Source organism: Microtus pennsylvanicus, chromosome 6, assembly GCF_037038515.1.
Source record: "Microtus pennsylvanicus isolate mMicPen1 chromosome 6, mMicPen1.hap1, whole genome shotgun sequence".
NCBI classification, from domain to species: Eukaryota; Metazoa; Chordata; class Mammalia; order Rodentia; family Cricetidae; genus Microtus; species Microtus pennsylvanicus.
The window spans coordinates 42,914,936-42,937,083 of NC_134584.1; the positions used below are offsets into that span (position 1 = coordinate 42,914,936).

Genomic DNA, 22,148 nt, shown 5'->3' on the forward strand with positions numbered 1-22,148 from the left:
CACATCTGTCTCTGCATATGCTGATCCTACACAAAAATAAGAAAGTAACCTTTTCCTGAAAGAGCCATGATACTCTAGAGCTTCTCTAAAACCAAATATCGTCATTATTAATAAGCTAAAATAACAAGGATTCTCATTAAAAACACATGCTTCGGGCAGAATAGACTGTTCCTCAGGTGAAAGTGTTGGCTGTCCAAACCTGATGATCTGGTGAAGACCCTCAGAGCCCAGAGAATAAGAAGCGATCCCCCAACCACCGTCTGCCCGCCACACAGGCAACACAGCATGCACACATACGTATCACATACACACACACAGTAATAATAATAAAGCGTTTCTTCCTTTAAATATTAGAATCCACTCTTTAGGTTACACTTCCTGAAAATACCAAGACCATGATAGTGTTCATTAAGCCTTTATTATACTGTTCCTTTACGGTGCTGATGACAGCCAATGAGGAACATGCCATGTGCCCACTAAAGAGATTTTCTATGCCTAAGTGCATTCCCTCGGGCCCACCCTGGGCCAGGCCTCCAGATCTTACGTGCAGGTCTCTGACACAGTCTTTGTTGTCTCTCTGAATGCAGGCTCCTCTCCTTCTAAGCCATCCTGCAGATCAGCCAGGCCAGTTCTCTAAAACACCCTGTTCCTCTTATAACACTGGCCTCCAAAGCCCCGTAGAGGACAGAAGCTGCCCAGCACACAAGACGTGAACATGGCAGACGCTTAACAACCCCTTTAGAAATGAAAGCCTACAGACCACCACAGGAGGCTGCTCTACGGTGCACACTGTCGCTCGTTTCTTTCACCCCTACGATGTGCTCACGGAGTGGCACGGACTTGATGTCTAATTCATCCATGAGACCGAGGAAGAACTAGATGCCTTTAAAACTGCAATGTAAAATGCTGTGACTAAGTCATGGATCTACCGGAAAACCACAACGGTCGCCAAACGATTCCCTGCCAGCCTCACAGGTGTCAAATCAATGTCCAGCCCACTGAGCAGGAATGTTTTCTAATTCAAGGCACTAATTTCTGTTAATTTTATAAAACTGGCAGATAATTAGTACTTACAATTTGCCAAACACTTCATAGCTGACAGGACCCAATAAGGAAGCTCTTCTGTAGGAATAAAAAGGAAAATACAAAAGATATTTTATTCATCTCTTCATAACTCAATCAATCAATCAATCTCTTTCTCTCTCTCTCTCTCTCTCTCTCTCTCTCTCTCTCTCTCACACACACACACACACACACACACACACACACACACACACACACGGTATTAGAATGTATCATTTGCCCAGGCAATATGAGACATTTCACCAATTTGTGTACAGAACAATTACAAGATAGAAATTTTTCTTTTCTTTAGAAGCAATGTTATAACATGGACTTAAATCGGAAATAACACTTTCTCAAAGGATAGGATACACTTTTAAAAACAGTAGTAAAAAGAAAGAATTGGATGATTTGTCCAGGGAAAAACATGGCATGCATGAGGCCCTGGGTTCAATCCTTAGCACCAAAATGAGGGGCCGGGGGCGGGGGGTGGGGGAGTCAGGACCGACAGTATATTTTGTAGGTCTAATATAGTTTTCATTTTATCTGTTACCATTTTCAAAATGTTTCAGGTCAAGAACATTCCACTGACATATTAATCACAGGCTGCAAGTAGCAGCTCAGCCTTACAACAGTAGTGACATGGCTAAGATCAGCCCAGCCCAGAGGCTGGAGAGACTGCCCAGTGGTTAGAGCATGGGGTGCTCTTCAGTTCCCAGCACCCACATCACATGGTTCACAATCACATGCAACTGCAGCTCTGGGGAATAACTCCCTCTTCTGGTCTCCTTGGATATTGCACTTATTCGTACAAACCTACACAGAAACACACATACACACAAATAAAAATAAAACCTTTAAAAAAAAAGATCCCAGCAAAATAACTTGATACAGCCTCTTCCCTCTGGCACTACAGTAGAAAGGAACTTGTATGATTCTATAGTATGGGAAGCAGCCTGTTGTTGCGGAAAAACAGCAAAACAAAAACAAACAAACAAACAAAAACACCTGACTGGTTGTCCAAGTGCCAACTCAAAGTACGATTCTTCTCCACCACCGATTTCTGCCTGCCACTGTCCTCCATTCCTGATGGAGGGCCTACGACAGGAGAGTGCTCCTGTTTTCCAAGGCAAGTCCTCCTCCTGTCCAGGGACACAGCTTACTTAAACCTCTTCTCCGCTCACACACCGTGACCCTTCTTGTACACGCCACTGGTTAGGAGCTTCAGCCTGAATTTACTAACAGTTTCCTATGTCCCCCAAAGAACTAGACCATTTTCTCACATCCAAAGGCCAATTATCAGCAAGAACTTAAATTAAAAGATCAACTCAAAGAACCCTTCTAATTCCAGTCCAACACTTACCTATAAGAAAAGGCTTTTAAATTAGTCTTGAGTCAAATATGAGGACACATCCCTGCCTGTCAGCTGAGGAAAGAATATCTCAAGTTCCTGAACTACATAGTAAAACCTTGCCACAAATAAAACCAGTCTGATGATTGTGGCCCACCACAGGCACTATGGGCAATATGACTGCCTTGTTACAAAAAGAAATAAAAATAAAAAATTAAAGGCATGTTTTGGTTTGTGTTTTGGTTTCACCCCTTGATTTATAAACCAGCTTAGAAAAAATTAAAAAAAAATACTTTCAACATTTAAAGTTATCTCATTAAAATAATAAATAATAATAAAGACTATCCCAGTCAACCTAACTTACTGACACCATTGTGAAAGGGTAGTTCAGAAACCTAAACGTGGGGCTGAGAATGTAGCTCAGTTTCTAGCGTACCTGACTAGCTCACAAGGTCCTAGGTTCAGTGGCCAGTACCACCTGAATCATTACCACATGGTAACTCTTGCCCATGACCGTAGCATTCAGACTCCCTGGACACTCGTCTTTCTATGATATTTTAATAACCCAAACACTGAGTAAAACACTGATAGAAAACAGATACATGTAGTGAGGACGTAGACTCCGCTGGGGCTCAGGAAGAGACGTGTGTGCCAATGTGAGGTCCGAGCAGCGCACAGGGCTGAGCACTCACTTGACTTGTCATCCAGGATGACGACGCCCTGCTTGCTGACACTGTACACATTATGGATGATGAACTTGGAGTTGACAAGTTTGGTGTTTAGAACTTCTTCCAGGGAATCCAGGCCAAGGACTTTCTGTAAACTAAAATGATAAATAATTTATTCTTAAAATAATTTTCAAAGTTTCAAAGTTTGTTTCAGTAATGCTAAACACTGAGCAATACAATAGGTTCTCTCCCCCCACCCCTGCCGTGTGTGTGTGTGTGTGTGTGTGTGTGTGTGTACGTGCATGTGTGGTGTATGTTTACATGTGAGCCAGCACTCAGGCATGCTCATGTCCAGGTCAGAGAAGGGTGCCTCATGTCTTCTCTGTAGCCCTCCCCTGGTTTATGAGGCAGGTCTCACTGAACTCCAAGCTCACTGTTTTGGCTAGCTGGTCAGAGAGCTCCAGGAATCCACCTATCTCTACCTCACAGTGCTACGGTTACAGGCACAAGCAGGCGTGTCAGTTTCTACCCTGCGCAGGAGATCTGAACCAAGGTCCTCGCTGCATTCACTGCAAGCACTCTTATCCACTGAGCATCCCCTTATCACCTCAAAAGATCAATCTTTAAGGTGCACTGTTTTCATTTACTGTACCCAAACTTTCTAGACAGTGGGTTAGGAATGGAATATATTTAAAATAACCTAAAATATCCTTTTCCAATAGCATACTTCCTTAATTACTTAATCACACAACAACTTGAATTCTAAGACAGTTTTTTAACTAAAATCCCTTAAGGTCAAATTTTCCATTACATGCTTATTAAACTTAAGATGTCAGTGACTGAAAGTTTAAAACTTTAAGTTGGTAATGGTAGGACATATATGAAATCCAAGCACTCCAAAGGCTGAGCAGGATGACAGAGAATTCAAGATCAGCTTGGGCTACAAAGCAAGAGCATGTCTCAAGAGGCTTAAAAAAAATAAAAAAGAATTCAAAGTCATATTTTAACTATTACATATCTAACAATAAAAAATTCTCAAAAATTCAGTTAAATTATATATGTAAGCAGCATAAGTACAGATTATGCAAAGTTGAGATTTTTAAACATAATTTCAGAAAACTAAAAATGCAGAGTAGGAAAGAGATAAGTAGAAAGAAGACCCCACAATTTCCCAAACATCAAGCGTGCATACTAGGATAGCGTCATGGACTTCCAGATCTCCTCCACGTTGGCCTCGGTCAGCTGTCTTCGGTGGACCAGACGGCAAGCCGGCACCTCTCCAATAGCAATGCTGTGCCGCTTGAACCACATCTCAGAATTCTAATGTGGCGGGAGGGGGATGGGGAGGAAGAAGGGATGAAAGGGGCAGAATAGAAAGAACCAGAATAAATTTTTCAATATAAAATGCTACAGTTTATGAGAAATGCCTTTGACTCGTCTATTTGTAATTTGACTGAAAATATGGTTAGAATTATCTTTCTTTGTATGGACTGCTGAGAAGGAATGAATGACTCTCAAGATCAGGTCCTATTACAATGAATGGCAAAAGAGCTAAGGCAGTAAGTACGGCATTAAACCACTGCTATTTCCTGTGGGAGCTCCAACTAACCTGAGAAATAGATTTTGATAAATTCAAAATTAAGTGCAGAAATGCTTGTCTTGATTTACATGGTCCCAACTGAGTAATCATATATATATATATATATATATATATATATATATATATATATATATTCTAGAATTCTCTTTTATAAGCAAATATCAAAGCAAATATATAATATTGGAAAGCAACCCAATCCTAAGCAACTGCTAAGGGCAGAAAAGCAAGCAGCCTGCAAGAATGGTTCAGGATGACTAGAGCCAGGGAGCGACACCTTCTGGAGACAGGTGGTGGCTCAGAAAGCTCAGGCTGCCCAAGCCACACAGCTCTCCACACCCGTGTTCCTAGCAGTTCATGCCCCAGTCAGTCTATTAGACACAAGTCAAACTTTTTTTTTCAATCACAGGGAAGAATTTTGACCTGTGAGAGGCAAAAATATGGTAGAAAACATTCACAATGGGTCTCTAGAATATATTTTTGTAAATATACTGCTATAAAAAAAATCTTACTAATTCGGAAAAAAGCAAGAAAGTTATTTTTTGTTTGTTTGTTTGTTGTTGTTGTTGTTTTTAAAGGAGAGAGAGTGGGGTAGATAGGGTTCAGGTGCCCATGGAAGTCAGCAGCACTGGATTTATGATGGTTGCTGCCAATAAACATGGGTGCTGGGAAACAAACTGTGATTCCTCTGCAAGATCAGGTTCTGTTAGGTGTTTAAACAGACAACTGAAGAAAAGGAGTTTCCGTATGAACCTTTTCTCGACTAGGAACTAACAGCTACTGGGCAGTCCTCGAGGAGCTAGCACCCCACAGTCTCCATCTGCTGTCTAACACTGTATCTTCTGCTTCACTGTCCTCTATCTGGACTGCGCGTGCGGAGACTGTGTCGCATGGCACTGAGTATATGTGCGCTGCACACTTGTCACACACGGACGCTCTCAGTAAATATTTTTAATAAGTAAACGAGGGATTTCCAAATACTGTCTCCCTTCTAAGTTCCAGGGTCACTGTCTCCATCCACCTGCTAGGCACTCCTATTTCCCATAAACCACCACTATTGTCAAATTCATACCAAAGTCAGCACCACCCTTGACAAGTCTGCAAGCCCCTGTGGGGTCCCCGCTTCTATCACTGCTGTCATCTTTGCCTTGATCATTTTTGATAAGCCTGAGCTCCTTAATTATCCTCCCCAAGCTGAGACATCACAGAATTTCTTTGCGGGGGGCGAGGGCTGTTTTTTCTTTTAATTGGGTTGTCTAAAAATGGCTTCATCACATCTTTACAAACAAAACTGTCTGGATGTCTAGTCTTATAAGACCTGATTAACCTAAATCAATAAGGTCAGTAAATTTCTTCCATAACTGACGTATCAAAGATTCTCTGCATTTTATTTTTTAGCATCATCTCAATCTTGGCAGTCTTGTTAGCACAAAGGATATTTTAAGAAAAAAATATGGAGGAGAAAAAAAGAGGCTGTGTGTTTTTCTTTAGAGACCGGAAGAAGCCAGGTTTGTTCATACGTTGTGCTGGGAATGGGGTCACTCCACAGGACAGCCTCCCGGCTCATGCTCCTGAGACAATAATTAAGACAGCCTCCAGGAGAAGACAGGAAAGGGAGTTAGCAGAATCTACTCTGACTGAACATATGAACATATGAAAGCAGGCACCACAGGCTCTATCACATGTCAGGGGTAAGGGTGAAAACCAGGAGAGAAGCCTGTGAAATGGCCTCGGCCCTGGCAGGTGGGGAGTTATTTCACAGTGCCTCCCAAACAGTTCAAACACGACCCAGGAGAGCGCACTAGACACGCTGGTAACTCACTAGGTGATCCCTCCTGGATTGAAATCATGACTACTGTTTTAATTCATTCATTCACTGACAGTTCACACATGTGTGCAATACACTGTGGTCACACTCATTCCTCACCCCTCTTGTCCCCTCCTCACCCCTTCCCCCACCAGGTCCCCATGTCCCTTTCATCTCTTTATTTTGTTGTTTGTTTTTGCTGTGTGACAACTCACTGGGTTTACCCAGGGCCCACTGTGTGGGCGGGGGGGGGGGGGGGGAGTTATCCACCAGAATGGATATATCACCAATGGCAACCCCATGGACCCAGTGACTTCCTCTTCCCAGCAGCCAGCGACTGCAATACTGTGCCCGCTGTCTTTACCGCAGCTCTTACCATCACAATCGGCCTCACGGGAATGTTCTCTTGTGAAGTGCCAGGTGGGGGATCATTCCATTCTGGAAATTTGATGACATCTCTTTGATGCAGGGGCTTCTTTGGATATGGCTTCAGGGGTGAGGAAGGAGGAAACCTGAATCCAAGAAGAAATGCTCTATTATTGCAGACAATAGGAGACAGGTGGTTCAGCACTCAAGGGAGTGATGAGCCCGTTCTTGATTAAATTATCAAACATGTAATAGCATTATCAACAATGACTTTTAAGATATTCATTCATTATGCCCACCAAATAATATTTATAGAGAAAGGGTATAAAATATGAGACATTTTTTATAATAAGCCTTGTTTGAACCTGTGGCACTGTGCACATTACACAGCCCTCGGCCACCACTACACCCTTAGCTCGCCATCAGTCAGTCTCAGTGAGACAGGGACTGGCTACAGGGTCCAGACAGACCCGGCATTCACAGTCCCCCAGCCTCCTCCTCTGGAAAGCAGGGATCACAGTGTAGACAGCTGTGGCTGGCTTCTGGCTTGAATTCTTTTTCTCTCCCTTTATCTTTAAGATGAGGTCTCACTTTGGTACTCAGGCTTGAACTCCTGGCCTAGGCAACCCCTCTGCTTATGCTGCCAGAACGGCAGTATCAAGTGTGTGTCACCTCATCAGTTCTAAAGGTGCTCTTAATGCAACGGGAGGCCCTTGGTTTCACCCAGCGTGATATCTTCTTTGCCTCCTGGCTCTATTGCTAAATTTCACAGACGGAGAAATCCTCAGTGGGCGAGGCCGAAGGGCAGCACACTGACTGACATCCATTGACTCCTTCGCTGGCAGTGCTGGGTCATGCACAGCAGGCAGGCACTCCACCACCCAGCTAGGCCCAGCCCTGGGTGCACTTTTATAACGACTTCTCAGAAAGACTAACTCCTCTTCCCTGGAATATCCAACATGTCACACAGGGATTGAAATACCAACCAAGAAATCCATCTTCGGGGAGGTAGAAAACCGTCTGGAATGTTTCTGCTTTCTCCACATGGCCCATCTTCCTGGATCCCCTGACTATCAGGGCCATTCCACCTTGAACATAAGAATTCTCTCCTGAAAATGGATTGCACCGCACCAATACAGAACTTATGCTAGGGGCTGGAGAGATGGCTCCGTGGTTAAGAGCATTGCCTGTTCTTCCAAAGGTCCTGGGTTCAATTCCCAGCAACCACATGGTGGCTCACAACATCTGTAATGAGGTCTGGTGCCCTCTTCTAGTCTTCAGGCATACACGCAGACAGAATATTGTATACATAATAAATAAAGGAATTTTTTTTCAAAAAAAAGAACTTATGCTAAATATGTGTCTTTTCTCCTAAGACGTTCCTATATACATTTTTAGAACAGGATACAGTGAAATATATCAGTAGGATGGATGTGTGGCTCAGGGGCAGAGTTCTTGCCCAGCATGTGGGAAACTTTGGCGTCTGGGATGTTCAATCCCAGCACTGCAATAAAGGATAGGGGAGCATCTCAAAAGCAATGCAAGAAATCAGGAAGTTGTTAACTTTTGTTTTTAAGATTCGGGCCCAAATAAAGGTTCAAAACCGTCCCCACAGGAATCAGAGAAATGGCGCTGTGGCTAAGAGCATGTCTGTTTTAGACAACCCAAGTTTGGTTCCCTGCATCCCTGTCAGGCAGCTCACAACCACCTGCCACTCCAGTGTCAGAGTATCTGATGCCCTCTTCTGGCCTCCATGAGCACTGCAGTCACACACACATACATAGAGACACACATATACACACATATATTTAATTTTCCCTGTGATATCTATAGGAAACATTTTATTCTTTAAAAAATGTTTAATTGAAAATTTCATACATGTACACAAATGGATTTTATCTGCCCTCCACTTCACTCAACTAATCTACCACCCAGCTCTTCCCAGCTTATCTTTTTTTAAAATACTTATTTATTATGTATACAATATTCTGTCTGTGTGTATGCCTGCAGGCCAGAAGAGGACACCAGACCTCATTACAGATGGTTGTGAGCCACCATGTGGTTGCTGGGAATTGAACTCAGGACTTTTGGAAGAGCAAGCAATGCTCTTAACCTCTGAGCCATCTCTCCAGCCCCCCCCCCCCCAGCTTATCTTTTTAAATATTCCACAAAGTCAAATTTGTACCTTCCACATCCTCATGAGTATGAGGCCATCCTCGGTACATCGTCAATACCAGGGGCCACACCCTTAAAGAAAAGTGCTTCTTCTCCCCTAGGTGACACTGGCTGTCAATAGCTAAGAGTGTACAAGCCCCGCCCCAACACGGACACACATGCACACACACACGCACGCACACACTGGAATGTGACAGGCTTCATCTGTGCAGACATCCACGATGCCGTGAGCTCCTAAGTCACATCCAGAAGATGTGTTTGGCCCTGGTCCTCCCCACCTCTAGCTCTCACCATCTTCCCAGCCCTGTCTTCTGCAACATTCCAGGAGCTTTAGGGACAAGGGGTGTGATGCAGATGCTTACGGCCCAAACTTCATGCACACATGGTCTCATTCTTGGACCAGTCGTGAGTTTCTGAGCTGTGAGCGTCTCATTCTAAGGCACACACTGAATCAAAGAGTTCTAAAAGTGCCAACGTCTTCAAAGAACACTTCGCTCACGGTGAGTCAGGAGACATGACGGTAACAAGAGCACTAGAGGAACCTCTTCACAACAGTCACAGGAGACTTCAAAAGAGCCGAGGAGAGAAAAGCTCGACTCCGCATCCTCTGAAAAGAACATCCAATAGCCGCACTGCATTTTAAGTCAGTCTGAATCACAAGAAAAACCACGAGGTCTGGAAATCACCAGTTCAGTTAGAAACTGAAACCACCCCCAGTGGATTATGTGGCAATCAGATTATTAAAGCAGGTGACAGAATCCCAAATATAAAATAAATGAAAACATTAAGCCAGCCAAGGATACTTGAGTCTGTATGTTAAGGCTTTCTCAGCTGGGTGGTGGTAGCGTACAACTTTAATCCCAGCACTCAGAAAGCAGAGGCAGGTGGATCTCTGTGAATTCAAAGCCAGCCTGGTCTACAGAGTGAGTACCAGGACAACCAGGGCTACACAGAGAAACCCTGCCTTGAACTACCTCCCCTCCAAAAAAAAGAAAGAAAGAAAATGGCTGTTTCATAACAGTCCATCTAACATCTAACTCTTCTCTCCTCCTCTTCTCCCCCCCCCCAACCTTTTCTTCTGTTTTTAAGCAGACCCTTGCTACGGCCCAGGCAGGCCTTGAACTACAGATCATCCTTGCTTCAGCCTTCCACTGTGCTGAAATGACAGACGCACCACACCTAGGTCCACTCTGAGTCCTTAAAACCAACAGTCACAACAAAACCTCTTTCCAACCCAAGCTTATCATGTGGGCATGCGCCCTCCCACAGACTCACCTGCGTATATAACCCAAGTTCCTAAACCACGCACCTCGCAGCTCACTCTCCACTATGGTAGGAAAACTGGGGACCTGGGTTCAGACTTGGCATCTTACGCGCTGCCTGTGCGTCCTTCAGAAGGAAAAACCTCCTTAAATAGTAACTTAGTGATGAGTCGGACATCTATACACTCCCCTTCAGCTTTGGAAACTTTATCCTTGTATATCCACTGAGAAATAAATATCTCAAAGGGCAAAGCAGAATTTCTTATGTGCAGACTATCTCTCACCCTACCTAGTGATGAGATCTTTGCCACCATAACACCTGGCAGATAGGTATCCTATTTCCACTTCAGTCTGGAGACCTAGCCAGAGGGGGTAAAAAAAAAAAATGTACAAGGGCTCCCTCTGGTGGTGACTACTGGAGTTACCTTCTGGAGATAAGAAGTTACCAGTTTAATCCTAGCATTTGACTCCTGCGGTCTGGGGCTAGACACCCTATTAGCTGATCTGCTTCAAACTTCACTTGGATGAAATAGAAATATTTCCCAAACAGGAAAGCAATTTTTTAAAAAGCTCCACAACTAACTGGCTCAAAGCACAACACACCTTAAAGATTTATAAGTTCCTCAGTAGGTGTGTGAGCATGCCCTCAGGAGTCCGAGGCCAGCCTGGGAGACACAGCACAAAGCCTGTCTCCAAAACAAACACCATAAGAGGACAGCAGCTCACAGAGACACGCGATTTGTACAGAGAAGAAAAGACCCTGGAGTGTTCACCTCCCTACCCCAACGCTCAAGGAGCAGGACAAATGAAGGGAACAAAGATTCTAAGGGCCTGAAGTCAGGAAGGACTGTTCACAAGACCAAACCAGCATGAAAGGGGGGGGGGGAGCTCACAAGGCCCCACCCCTAGGTGAAAGCTATGCGCAGCTGAAGGTGGAAGAATGGATGAAGAAAGTATGGAATGTATACATATTAGAGTACTACTCAGCAGTAAAAAACAAGGACTTCTTGAATTTTGCATACAAATGGATGGAAATAAAAAACACTATCCTGAGTGAGGTAAGCCAGACCCAAAAAGAGGAACATGGGATGTACTCACTCATATTTGGTTTCTAGCCATAAATAAAGGACATTGAGCCTATAATTCGTGATCCTAGAGAAGCTAAATAAGAAGGTGAACCCAAAGAAAAACATATAGGCATCCTCCTGAATATTAACCTTCATCAGCTGATGAAAGGAGACAGAGACAGAGACCCACATTGGAGAGCCAGACTGAAATCTCAAGGTCCAAAACAGGAGCAGAAGGAGAAGAAGCACGAGCAAGGAACTCAGGACCGCGAGGGGTGCACCCACACACTGAGACAATGGGGATGTTCTATCAGGAACTCAACAAGGCCAGCTGGCCTGGGTCTGAAAAAGCATAGGATAAAACCGGACTCGCTGAACATAGCGGACAATGAGGACTACTGAGAACTCAAGAACAATGGCAATGGGTTTTTGATCCTACTGCATGTACTGGCTTTGGGGGAGCCTAGGCAGTTTGGATGCTCACCTTACTAGACCTGGATGGAGGTGGGTGGTCTTTGAACTTCCCACAGGGCAGGGAACCCTGATTGCTCTTCGGGCTGATGAGGGAGGGTGACTTGATTGGGGGAGGGGGAGGGAAATGGGAGATGGGAGGCGGTGGCGGGGAAGAAGCAGAAATCTTTAATAAATAAATAAATAAATTTAAAAAAAAGAAAGAAAAGAAAAAAATTGCAGGTCCTTTATAATGCTATTGAAAGACATTAAAGAAAAAGTGAACTAAGTAATACATCAGTGAGAAGGATTCAAGGCAATAAAATATGAAGGCGAAATCACATTGCAGAGAGTTCAGGGGTGAACACCTTTGGACTGTCACTGTGGCAGTCTGCTGTAGAGATGCAGTGTCACTTCTCCTACATGCACCACAGTGGCCAGTTACTGAACAGACCATGCGTTCCCAGTGTGCACTGTCTACTCTGTCATTCCCCGTGTTTTCAAATTTGAGGATGTGGCTTGAATTCAGTTCATTTAGTCCCATGTCTCCTAGCTTGGGACGGACCGTTGTGGGGGATATTTGTCAGCGTCTTGGAGAAATACCCGGTCTTTCCCCAAGACTGAGCCCATCAGGAAGTTGCCCAGGGTCCCAGCAGTAACAAACACTCAGTATTTACCAAAGCAGATTGTCACAAGTAACAAGACCCTCCTGTCACTTGGGAAATCCCGGGACTGAGGATGTAGTCAATACTCCATCATAGGCTTCAGGAGTCACAAGGGACTACGTCACAGAGGACTTCTGAGTAGCCCAAGACAGAGCAGAAGCTGAGCCAAAGAACTCTAAGACTGTGACTCCATCTCATGGAGCAAGTCACAACAGGATTCCTAAGGAAGCGCAAGCTTCTTAAGACAGGAATAGTAGCAGAACTACCACCCATGTGTGCAGTTGAAAGGAGAAATGAAAATCAAAGCCGCCTCAACTTTTCGAAACGAAATGAGTTGTTGCAACTTTCAACCTTCAGGGCACTGGAAGTGTCTGAGAAAGATATCCTGCTGCAGACCTGGGCTATTTCTTACACAAAGAATGACTCCGAATGTTGAGCAAAGAATCGAGCTGAGAGCCCCACGGAACTCTGGGGAGTAACAGAAATGGCAGATGTATCTCAGACTGCGTATCAGTAGATGTCGTGACATAACAGGATGAGACTCAGTTGTCTCACTGGGAGGGTACGGGTCCTTGAAAATGAGAGGAAACTGTTGCAGCCAGAGGCAAACTCTGACAGATTATATTTTCCAAGGATGGCCACAACATAGCTCCCGTCCATATGCTCTTCCCATCCCATCCCATATGCTCTTTTCATCCCATATGCTCTTCCCATCCCATTCCATATGCTCTTCCTACCCAATATGTCACTGCGTCTCCATCGACAGGAGCTTTCTCTACCTGACCCCAATGAGTGGACTGACAAGCAGAATATGACAAGCAGTTTCCAGGCACAGATCTTGGGGACCCATCAGCATTCTCCTCGACTACTGGTAATACTTGCACTTGGGAGACCCATGCATGGGACACAATCTCTCCTAAGCCACCTACCATGGAAATATGGAGACTCCCCTACCCCTGGATATTACACAAAGCACATACCACAAGGAGAGGCCAGAGGGAAGGAAACCTCTGTAGAGAGGAACTGGTCCACATGCTACAAAGGCACCATAGTTGTAAGAAGGGAAAGGAGTCATTGTACAGTCTCTCTTGGTGGGTAACAGCCTGCTCACTGATTTCCTTCTAAGTTCTTGACCAAAAACCAAAGAAAGGAAGAGAGAGTATGAGAGAGAGAGAGAGAGAGTATGAGAGAGAGAGAGAGAGAGAGAGAGAGAGAGAGAGAGAGAGAGAGAGAGAGAGAGAGAGAGAGCGCACAATCTGGTCTTGTGGTACATTATAATTCCAGTCCTAGAGAGTCTAAAGCAGGAAAATGGAGAGTTCAAGACCAGCCTGGGCTACAATAATGAATTCTAGGATACCTTGGGCTTATAAGCCTTTCTCAAAAATAACATAGATTGCTGGGCAAAGGTGGTGCATGCCTTTAATCCCAGCACTTGGGAGGCAGAGGCAGGCCTCTGTGAGTTCAAGGCCAGCCCAGTCTACTAAAGGAGTTCCAGGAAACCAGGACTGTTAAACAGAGAAACCCTGTCTTAAAAACAAACAGACAAAAAAAAGTAGCTTAAATTTAAAAATATAGTTACTTTAAGCCAGTGAAGTTTGGTGACATTGTTTCTCAGCCATAGACAATCAGAACATTGCCTGATTCACACCATGAAGCGCAAGAATGGTCTGTGTCTTCTGTTATGATCACTTATTTTAACAGCAAAAACTCTTTTATTTACTCAAAATAAAAACTATCATAAAGGCTAAGGGAACTGCTCAGTGAGTAAAAAAAAACTACTAGCTATGTAAGTATGAGGACCTGAGTTCAAATCCCCATCACCTATACAAAAAGTCAGGCATGACTGTGAGTTCCTTTAAGCCTAGAACTAGAAGGTAGAGAAAGGCAGCTCCCCAGGGCTTACTGGCCAGCCCAGTCAAAGCCATGATTCAGTTGAGTGGGAAGACACCTGACACACAACGTGCACACGTGCACACACACGCACACATACACCTATGCATACACAAATATCACAGCAAATATGAGATTTAAGATAATATACTAAAAAAATAACTCTCAGACTCCAGGAGATGAAGACTTTTTAAGCGATTCCTTTCTTGGAGCTGTGGTACAGGCCACAGCATGCACAGGACTGAGACATCTATGGGGGTTAGTTCCTTTCTTCTGTATCTGGGTTCTGGGGACTGAACTTAGTAGCCATGCTTGACAGCAGGTACCTTTGAACAGTGAGCTCCAAGCCAGCCAGAGATACAAGGTGAGACCTTGTCTCAAAGAAAAAAACAAAACATTGATATAATAAAATTATTAAGTTTTCTATTCATCAGGATGTCATAAAACAAGTCCTAGAGGTTTTGTGGTAAAGCAAGTGCTTGCCTAACATGTGCAAGAGTCCTGGATTGGACTATAAAAAGTAACAGGAAGAACAGAAGGAAGGGGGAAGACAGAAGAGGGGAGAGGAAGGGATGGGTTGGGAGGGGAATCAGAGCAGGGCAGAGCAGAGCACAGCAGGGCACAGCAGGGCACTAACAGACAAAACCAAAGGCTGAAGGTGTAGCTAGGTTACAGGCTGCTTTCCTGGCGTACACAAGGCCGTTTCTCAGCACCGCGAAAGGGAGACTGAGAGACCACTACCATCTATATAACTGATAAAAGATTAATTGACAAAATATCCTATTTTAACTACTAAGAATCTACTAGAAGGAAAAGTTCTACAGAGAGGTAAGAATGTGAAAGAAACAAGTATTTCCAGATGCGGATGGAAATAATGAGCATGCATAAAAAGACTCAGCCTCATCAGTCACCAGCGTAATGCCAAATATCATCACAGTAAGACAGCTCTCTAGGCACACCAGGGGGGCAATGTGTAAATCAATCCTTATCAGATATTTTCTGCCAGTGGAATAAAAACAAGCACTATGTGTGCTGGAAGAGGATCTGTCAGTACCAGCAAGTGGAATATACCCAAACCCTCCAAATGCAATGAACTCTGGGATAATGCTGGGTACCCTAAAATAACACTGGCTGGGCAGAACAATCTCTCCACATAGATGAAGACAGCACAATGGAAGCAACCCAACTCTCTACTGACGGGGTACAGGCTGTGGAATGCTGGTATGTCAGGGTACAAACAGCCAACTGTAATCACACACATCAATATGAACAGATCTAAAAAACTACCACAAACAAAAGATTAAACTCTGGTAAGTTTTATATAAAGTCAAGGACAGAGAAAATACTTCAGAAACAAAGACAATTGGTTGTTAGGGGCTGGGGAAAAGGCTCAATGGTCAACGGCACTTGCTCTTGCAGAGAACCCAGGTTCAATTCCCAGCATTCACCGCATAGCTCATAACCATCATCAACTCCAGTTCTATGGGATCCAGTTCCTTCTTCTCCCTACACAAGCACCAAACACACACATGATATACATGGGCAAAATTCTCCTATGCATAAAATAAGTGTTTAAAAATAATAATGAATTGTTTAAAGATTATATGGATAAGTAATTCAAGAAAAAATATAGTAAACCAGAAGCAGTGGAATCATCCGTACCTGTGTCCAAACCCTGGCGAGCTCTCAGGTGATGAACACTGTGGGGAAAGAGGCTCTGCTTCCCTACCAGTGCACACTGTTCAACTACAGCCGATCGCCTCTAGCATGGGAGGTCCCTCACACTAAGAGAACATTCCAAAGACCATGGCTCCCTCTGCTGGGCAAAGTGTCTGTTTCAGAAACTGTAAATCATAAATTTCAGAACTATAAAGTCATACTGAATTCCACATGTGTATACCAAAGACATTAAGAGCAGCAAAGTGATCAGCCTCCCTGAGTAGCCAACAAAGCAACCCTGGTCTCTTAGCACCCCCTCCGTCACCAAATAATGGCTGAAAATGCCCTTTAACACAATACAAACAACTACTATCCTCGGCATACTTATTTGAAAAAAATTAAATTTAGTATTTAATCAAAAGTGCAATAAGACATCTAAGTCATAAGGAAAACACACTTTCTAAATCTTTGAGGGCTAAGAAGATGGTTCCCTAGGTATTTGTTGTTGGTCTTCTAGAATACCAGAGTTCAGCTCCAGCAGCTACGCTAAGCAGCTCACAACCACCAGTTTCAAAAGATCTATCCCTCTCTTCTGGCCTCTGTGTGCGCAACTGCGCGCGGGCGCACACACTCACACACACACACACACATCACAAATAAAAAATATAACCTTTAACAAATCTTCTGTTTCTTTGCCTCAGGCTTTTAGACTAACAAAACAAAATTCAACATCAACAAAAACCTGCCAGAGAGTAATTACCATGAGCTCTGGTCTTTTCAGGGCTGCTGTTTTCCAGAAATCCATGAGTTAGACAAATCTTCAACAATTCTAGGGCTTTAACTGTGCTCTATAAAGCCTCTCAGCACATGCAGTAGTAGTATGGTGTGTGTGTGCATCATAAATATCATACACAAATACTGAAAATTTGCTAATTATATTTCATAAAACTGCATGAAGGTGTGTCAGGAACATATAACTGTATATAGTAACATCAAAAAACATGAACGACCTAAAATCTAATGAAACATATTCAAAATTGAAATAACTTAAAACAGCAGAACAACAGACAGACATAAAACAGAAAGATGTCTGTACTCTGTTTATGACTTGGTAGATTCAATTTTGTTGAGAAGTTAAATCCCAACTGGATCTACTGAATTCCACCAGAAATTCCATTCAAAAACTCCAGGAGGAATTATTATAAACACATTGACTCTAAAACCAATGTGGAAAGACAAAGGACCTAGACTAGGAATAAGATCTGGAAAAGCACAAAGATGGAGCACTGGCAGGAAACTGACCTCCGGGACTGTCACAAACCTACAGTGATCAGGGCAGCACTGCACGGGGACACACAGGCAGGGCCTACAGCAATGAAACCATCTGGGAACTGAGGGATCACTATGGGTATGGCTGCTGCCCCTTAGATTAAAACCAAAAATCAAAGGATGCTCTCCTTTGATTAACCTTGCTCTCCAACCCTCCTAGTAACTCCCAGGGGAGTGATGGTCACCACCACTCTGGATTCAGCTGGTAGTATTCCTGACCCCAAAGGGATAAACTCTTGCTAGGATATCGAATGGGGACACTCTGGACTGCTCCTGTGGCCAGGGAGCAGAGGGCGAGGAGAATGACTACCATGTCAAGGGTAAGTGATTCTGACCAGAAGAAAGGATGACTGCGCTCGTACAGTGGAGGCAGGAGGAACAGCCTAGAGCAGCGATGTCTGCATGGCACCCCGTGCTACCTCCTTGTCCCATTGCATTTGTGGATGGCACCGTACAGAACGACTAGTCTGAGAAGTGCAAGATGATCAAGGAGGGTGCAGACCCTCAGGAATGACATTCTGGGTCACTCTGCCAGGTACAGCACTCTAAGCCTGCAAGGTGATGACAGAGGAGAGAGAACTCATGGTGGAAAAGAAGGCAGGGGAGAAGCAGCAGCTGACTAACTGTGGGGACCAGAGCTGTGGTCTTCCTAGTAATTCCCATCCTCTTGACCTCCCCTTAGGGAGAATGTCCCACAAACATGCATGGAGAAGTGGTTCTTTGCAGCACACGAAACAGTCTGTGCTCACCACAGAGGTCATCTCTCTCTTCAGGCCAACAACCCCCAGCCGCTGTATCATCCCTGTTTTCTACAAGATGCTTCTAGCCCATCATGGGGCACATGGAATAACAGAATCAGTCCACTCCTTCCGGAAGAGGCAGGACTTCAGCCGCACTCTGCGTGAGAACACCCCAGGAGCCTGGGAAAGGCACTGGTCCTGGGTTCCTGCAGTTCTTTCCTTCTCAGGTGAGACTTGCATCACCATGAGCTGTTCACTTTATTAACTCCTGTATCCCTCTGGGTACTCCCTATCCACAGCACTAAGGATCACTGCCTCAGCTAGGGTTTCTATTGCTGTGAAGAGACACCATGACCAACGCAACACCTATAAAGAAAAACATTAATAGGGGTGGCTCACTTACAGGCTCAGAGGTTCAGTCCATCATCAGGACAGGGAGCATGGCAGGCAAGCAGATGCCATGCTGGAGTAGTAGCTAAGAGTCCTAAATCTTGTGGCAACAGGAAGTCAACTGAGACACTAGAGAGTATCCTGAGCTCAGGAAACCTCAAAGCCCATCTCTACAGTGACTTCCTCCAACGAGGCCAAACCCATGCTAACAAAGCCATACTCCTTCTTAACAGTGCCACTCCCAATGAGATTATGGCAGCCAATTACATTCAAACTGTCACAATCATACACATCTGGTACTATCTTGCCACCTCCTTCTCTACTCCAAAGTCCTAAAGGATCCTGTGTTTGCATTCATTCGATATAACTTCACATGGATGCAAGAAATACAAGTACCTGTTACACATGAGACACAAGTGGGTAAACCTTGGTCTAACAACTATGCCTGCACGTCAAACTCCATCATTTGCTTTATAAACAAAGTCTTACTGACACACTCTTTACATACGATTTATAGCTGCTTCTGACAGAAAGCAGGGGAATCGGGCTGTGCCAGAGGCTGCAAGACCAGCCATCTCCTATCCAGCCACGTATAAAACAAGGCTGCCGGCCCCTGGTCTAGTGAACAGACGTAACAGCGTTTACTTGGGGGTTACACAGACAACATGAGACAAGGAACAGACAGGCCTACCTTGTCCCCACTGCATTGCCAACAACAAGCACATTCAGGCTGAATATTATAAGCGGCAAGAGAACCATTCAATCCCTACTCCTAAGTGTGGGCCAAGACCAAATGTTAGCATTCCTAGTTTGTAGATGAGGCCACAGGGCCACAGAGTATAAGCAGTTTACTTAGAGATGCATGGATGGGAAACTGTCAATAGCTGGGTTTGGAACCCAGCCCTGCTGTACTCCACACCCTGTTACAACCCTCCCATCACTGAGCTCACGTTATACTCCACTCCCCCTCACATGGTGTGGGAAAGCTACAGTCAGTGTTACTAGAAAAGGGGGTGTAGTGAGAACTGCTGGCTTACAGTAAGGTCGGGAGCTCACTCTTCATTGACTAACCTTCGGACTTCTTTCTCAATGGACACTAGATCTTCTGTTGGAATGATGGGGACACCCAGATAAAAAAGAAAATTCTGTCACACTCTTATCTCCCAGCACTCCCTTGTAATGACACCCAACTTGTTTATTGGTTTCCTCCACAGGCAGACACCTGCTGCTAATAAAGATTCAACTGAGTGCCACCTTGAAAGCAAACTTCTCTGAGGGACTTCACAGAGATAACCTTCCTACAGCCCTGAAGCCATGTCCTATGAGAGGCTTCAGAAGAGATCCAGGGTTCACCCATGTGCAGAAAGGGGTGCCCATTTTCTCTGCTCCGCATCACCATGGATACAGTAGGTGTGACAAGTGCTTGAGAAAGGATAAGAAGAAACAGGACAGAGAGAGCAAAGCAGCATATGTAAGGATATAATTACCAGAGACACCCCCCCCCAAAACAAACCCACAAAATTCTAACAAGAGTTCAAAACTGGGTCAGCAAGATAGCTCAGCAAGTGAGAGCACTGTCGCCAACGCAGACGATCTGAGGTTGATCCCAAGGCCCCATGTGGCGGAAGGACAGAATCAACTCTCATGAGTAGCCCTGAGCAGCCCTCAGGCCTCCGCACATGCACTGTGATACTCCCCTGGAACTGCGTAAAGAAATAAAACTAAAACTTAGAAAACAGCTCAGAACGTAACTTTAAAATATCTTTTCAAGTTTTATGCACACACACAAAATACTAGCCCCTCCTATCAGAGCATAAGTTTCAGTCAAGCAATGGATAAAAGGCTGATGTGAGTGGTATAAATACACTTACGTCAACTGTGCTTCCTGAGGCTCACATGACACATCTGCCTGGCGTCGCTCATTCCTAGCTTACCAGTCTGCCAACTCCACACACAGAATGGTGTGTCTGTTCTGCCTTTCAGGAACTTCAGTGAACCTCGTCTTACAACCGTACAACAAATCCCCACTGTTCTCTGCTAATCCTAAACTGCGCTTTCCTGAGAAAGGCTAACTAACCCCAAGTCTCTATCCCGTTGTATCTGTGTCAATAACAGCTGGGATGTGCTCCTATGCGATCTCCCTCCAGCTCGAGAGAGCTCTCTGCCGTCTAACAGGGCGGAGCACTTGTGAACCACACTGCTCCCAAGAGATTTCTGAATTGTGGTTCCATTCTCTACTGAAGCTAGTGGATAAATAAATAAATAATAACAAGCAGAGAGAATTCAGAGAAAACTAGCCAAGGATCACAGAAAATAGCAACTTTAAGGATAAACAGGTAGCAATCACATGGCTAAAGCAAATACGGAGGGAAAGGATAAAGAAACCTGCCAGACAGCGTGGAAGGCAGAAATATTTCAGGGTCAGGGCAGAGAAACAACTCACAGGTTTGAAATTAGCGAGAATTAATCACCAACACACCTTAGACAGGACTTTACAAAACTGTGTTGACAATCAGGCTTCACCTGGTTTGACTAGAACAGCGTATTTCAACACCCCATTGGCATGTCTACCAACACCCGGGCAGCTTCCACATCACACAAGATGGCAGTGATTGGCTGTAACCGCAGAATTGCGCTGATTTAATAGTTCCGTGTATAATTCTCAGCCCAGGGTTCAACTGGTAAAGCTCCCGTCCTTGGCAGATCTTCCCCGTGCCTCGGGCTTTCAGAGAACGCCAAGGATCCCTCCTGCCTCAGAATGTTGCACAACAGTCTGAGTCATTGCTTTGCTCTCAGATGGTCTACACACAATCTCCTAGGCCGAAAAAGCTGCCCCAACTTAACATCCTCTGCAGGCATTGCTTGTTCCATCGGTATACGCTCTTGCAGCTGCAAACACCAGAAATCAATCTTGGCAAAGTTAACTAGAAATGAATATGAAGATATCAAATAGGGCACAAACCAGCAGAGAGCTAGAGAACAGGAGGAACAAGGATGAGGCAGAGACAAAAGCAGAGGGCCAGGTGGCAAACACAGCTAGAACCACATTTGAGACCAAGCCCTAGGAATAGGTGAGTCCCAAAGCCAGCACTGGCACTATATACCTGTGTGCGTCCACCACTGAGCCTACCGACTCTCGCCTCTGTCACAGGAAGATGAAAACTGTACTTTCCCTTGCATGAAGATTTAGTCCTGGGTGCAAACACCTAAACAGCCAGAACGGCCATGTGCCTGCGTCCTCCTTGCCATGAGGGATGAGGAGGGTGGGCTCAATCACCTAGGCTTTCACTCTAATGGCCTCCTTCCCACCAAGACCACAAAAGAGGAACTCCCACAAATAGAAAAGTTGAGCATGATTAGGAACAAAAAAAAGCTAATAGCTCCATATAAATATAAGCATATGTATGTTTAAATTTTTCACCAATATTCCAGAACTCCAACCTGGCTGTTAATTACACCTTTATGAGATCATGTTTATAAATTCCACCAAATTCACCCCTGTGACGTCCTAAGACTAGCCATGTTTATAAATTCCACCAAATTCACCCCTGTGACGTCCTAAGACTAGCCATGTTTATAAATTCCACCAAATTCACCCCTGTGACGTCCTAAGACTAGCCATGTTTGTCTCCTCCCAGTTATCACATGAAAGCATGAAGACTTGGGCCCC

General features: G+C 44.5%; 1 protein-coding gene across 1 annotated transcript in view; it reads right to left on the bottom strand.

Annotated features, from left to right (window-relative positions):
* Depdc1b (DEP domain containing 1B) overlaps positions 1–22,148 on the bottom strand; it is a 59,444-nt gene that overhangs the window by 23,090 nt on the left and 14,206 nt on the right. Inside the window, exons 3-6 of the mRNA XM_075977839.1 lie at positions 6,862–6,997; positions 4,274–4,401; positions 3,106–3,236; positions 1,075–1,122 (exon numbers count right to left, since the gene is read on the bottom strand). Of these exons, the coding sequence (XP_075833954.1) occupies positions 1,075–1,122; positions 3,106–3,236; positions 4,274–4,401; positions 6,862–6,997 (443 nt within the window). The remainder of the gene's footprint in view (positions 1–1,074; positions 1,123–3,105; positions 3,237–4,273; positions 4,402–6,861; positions 6,998–22,148) is intronic.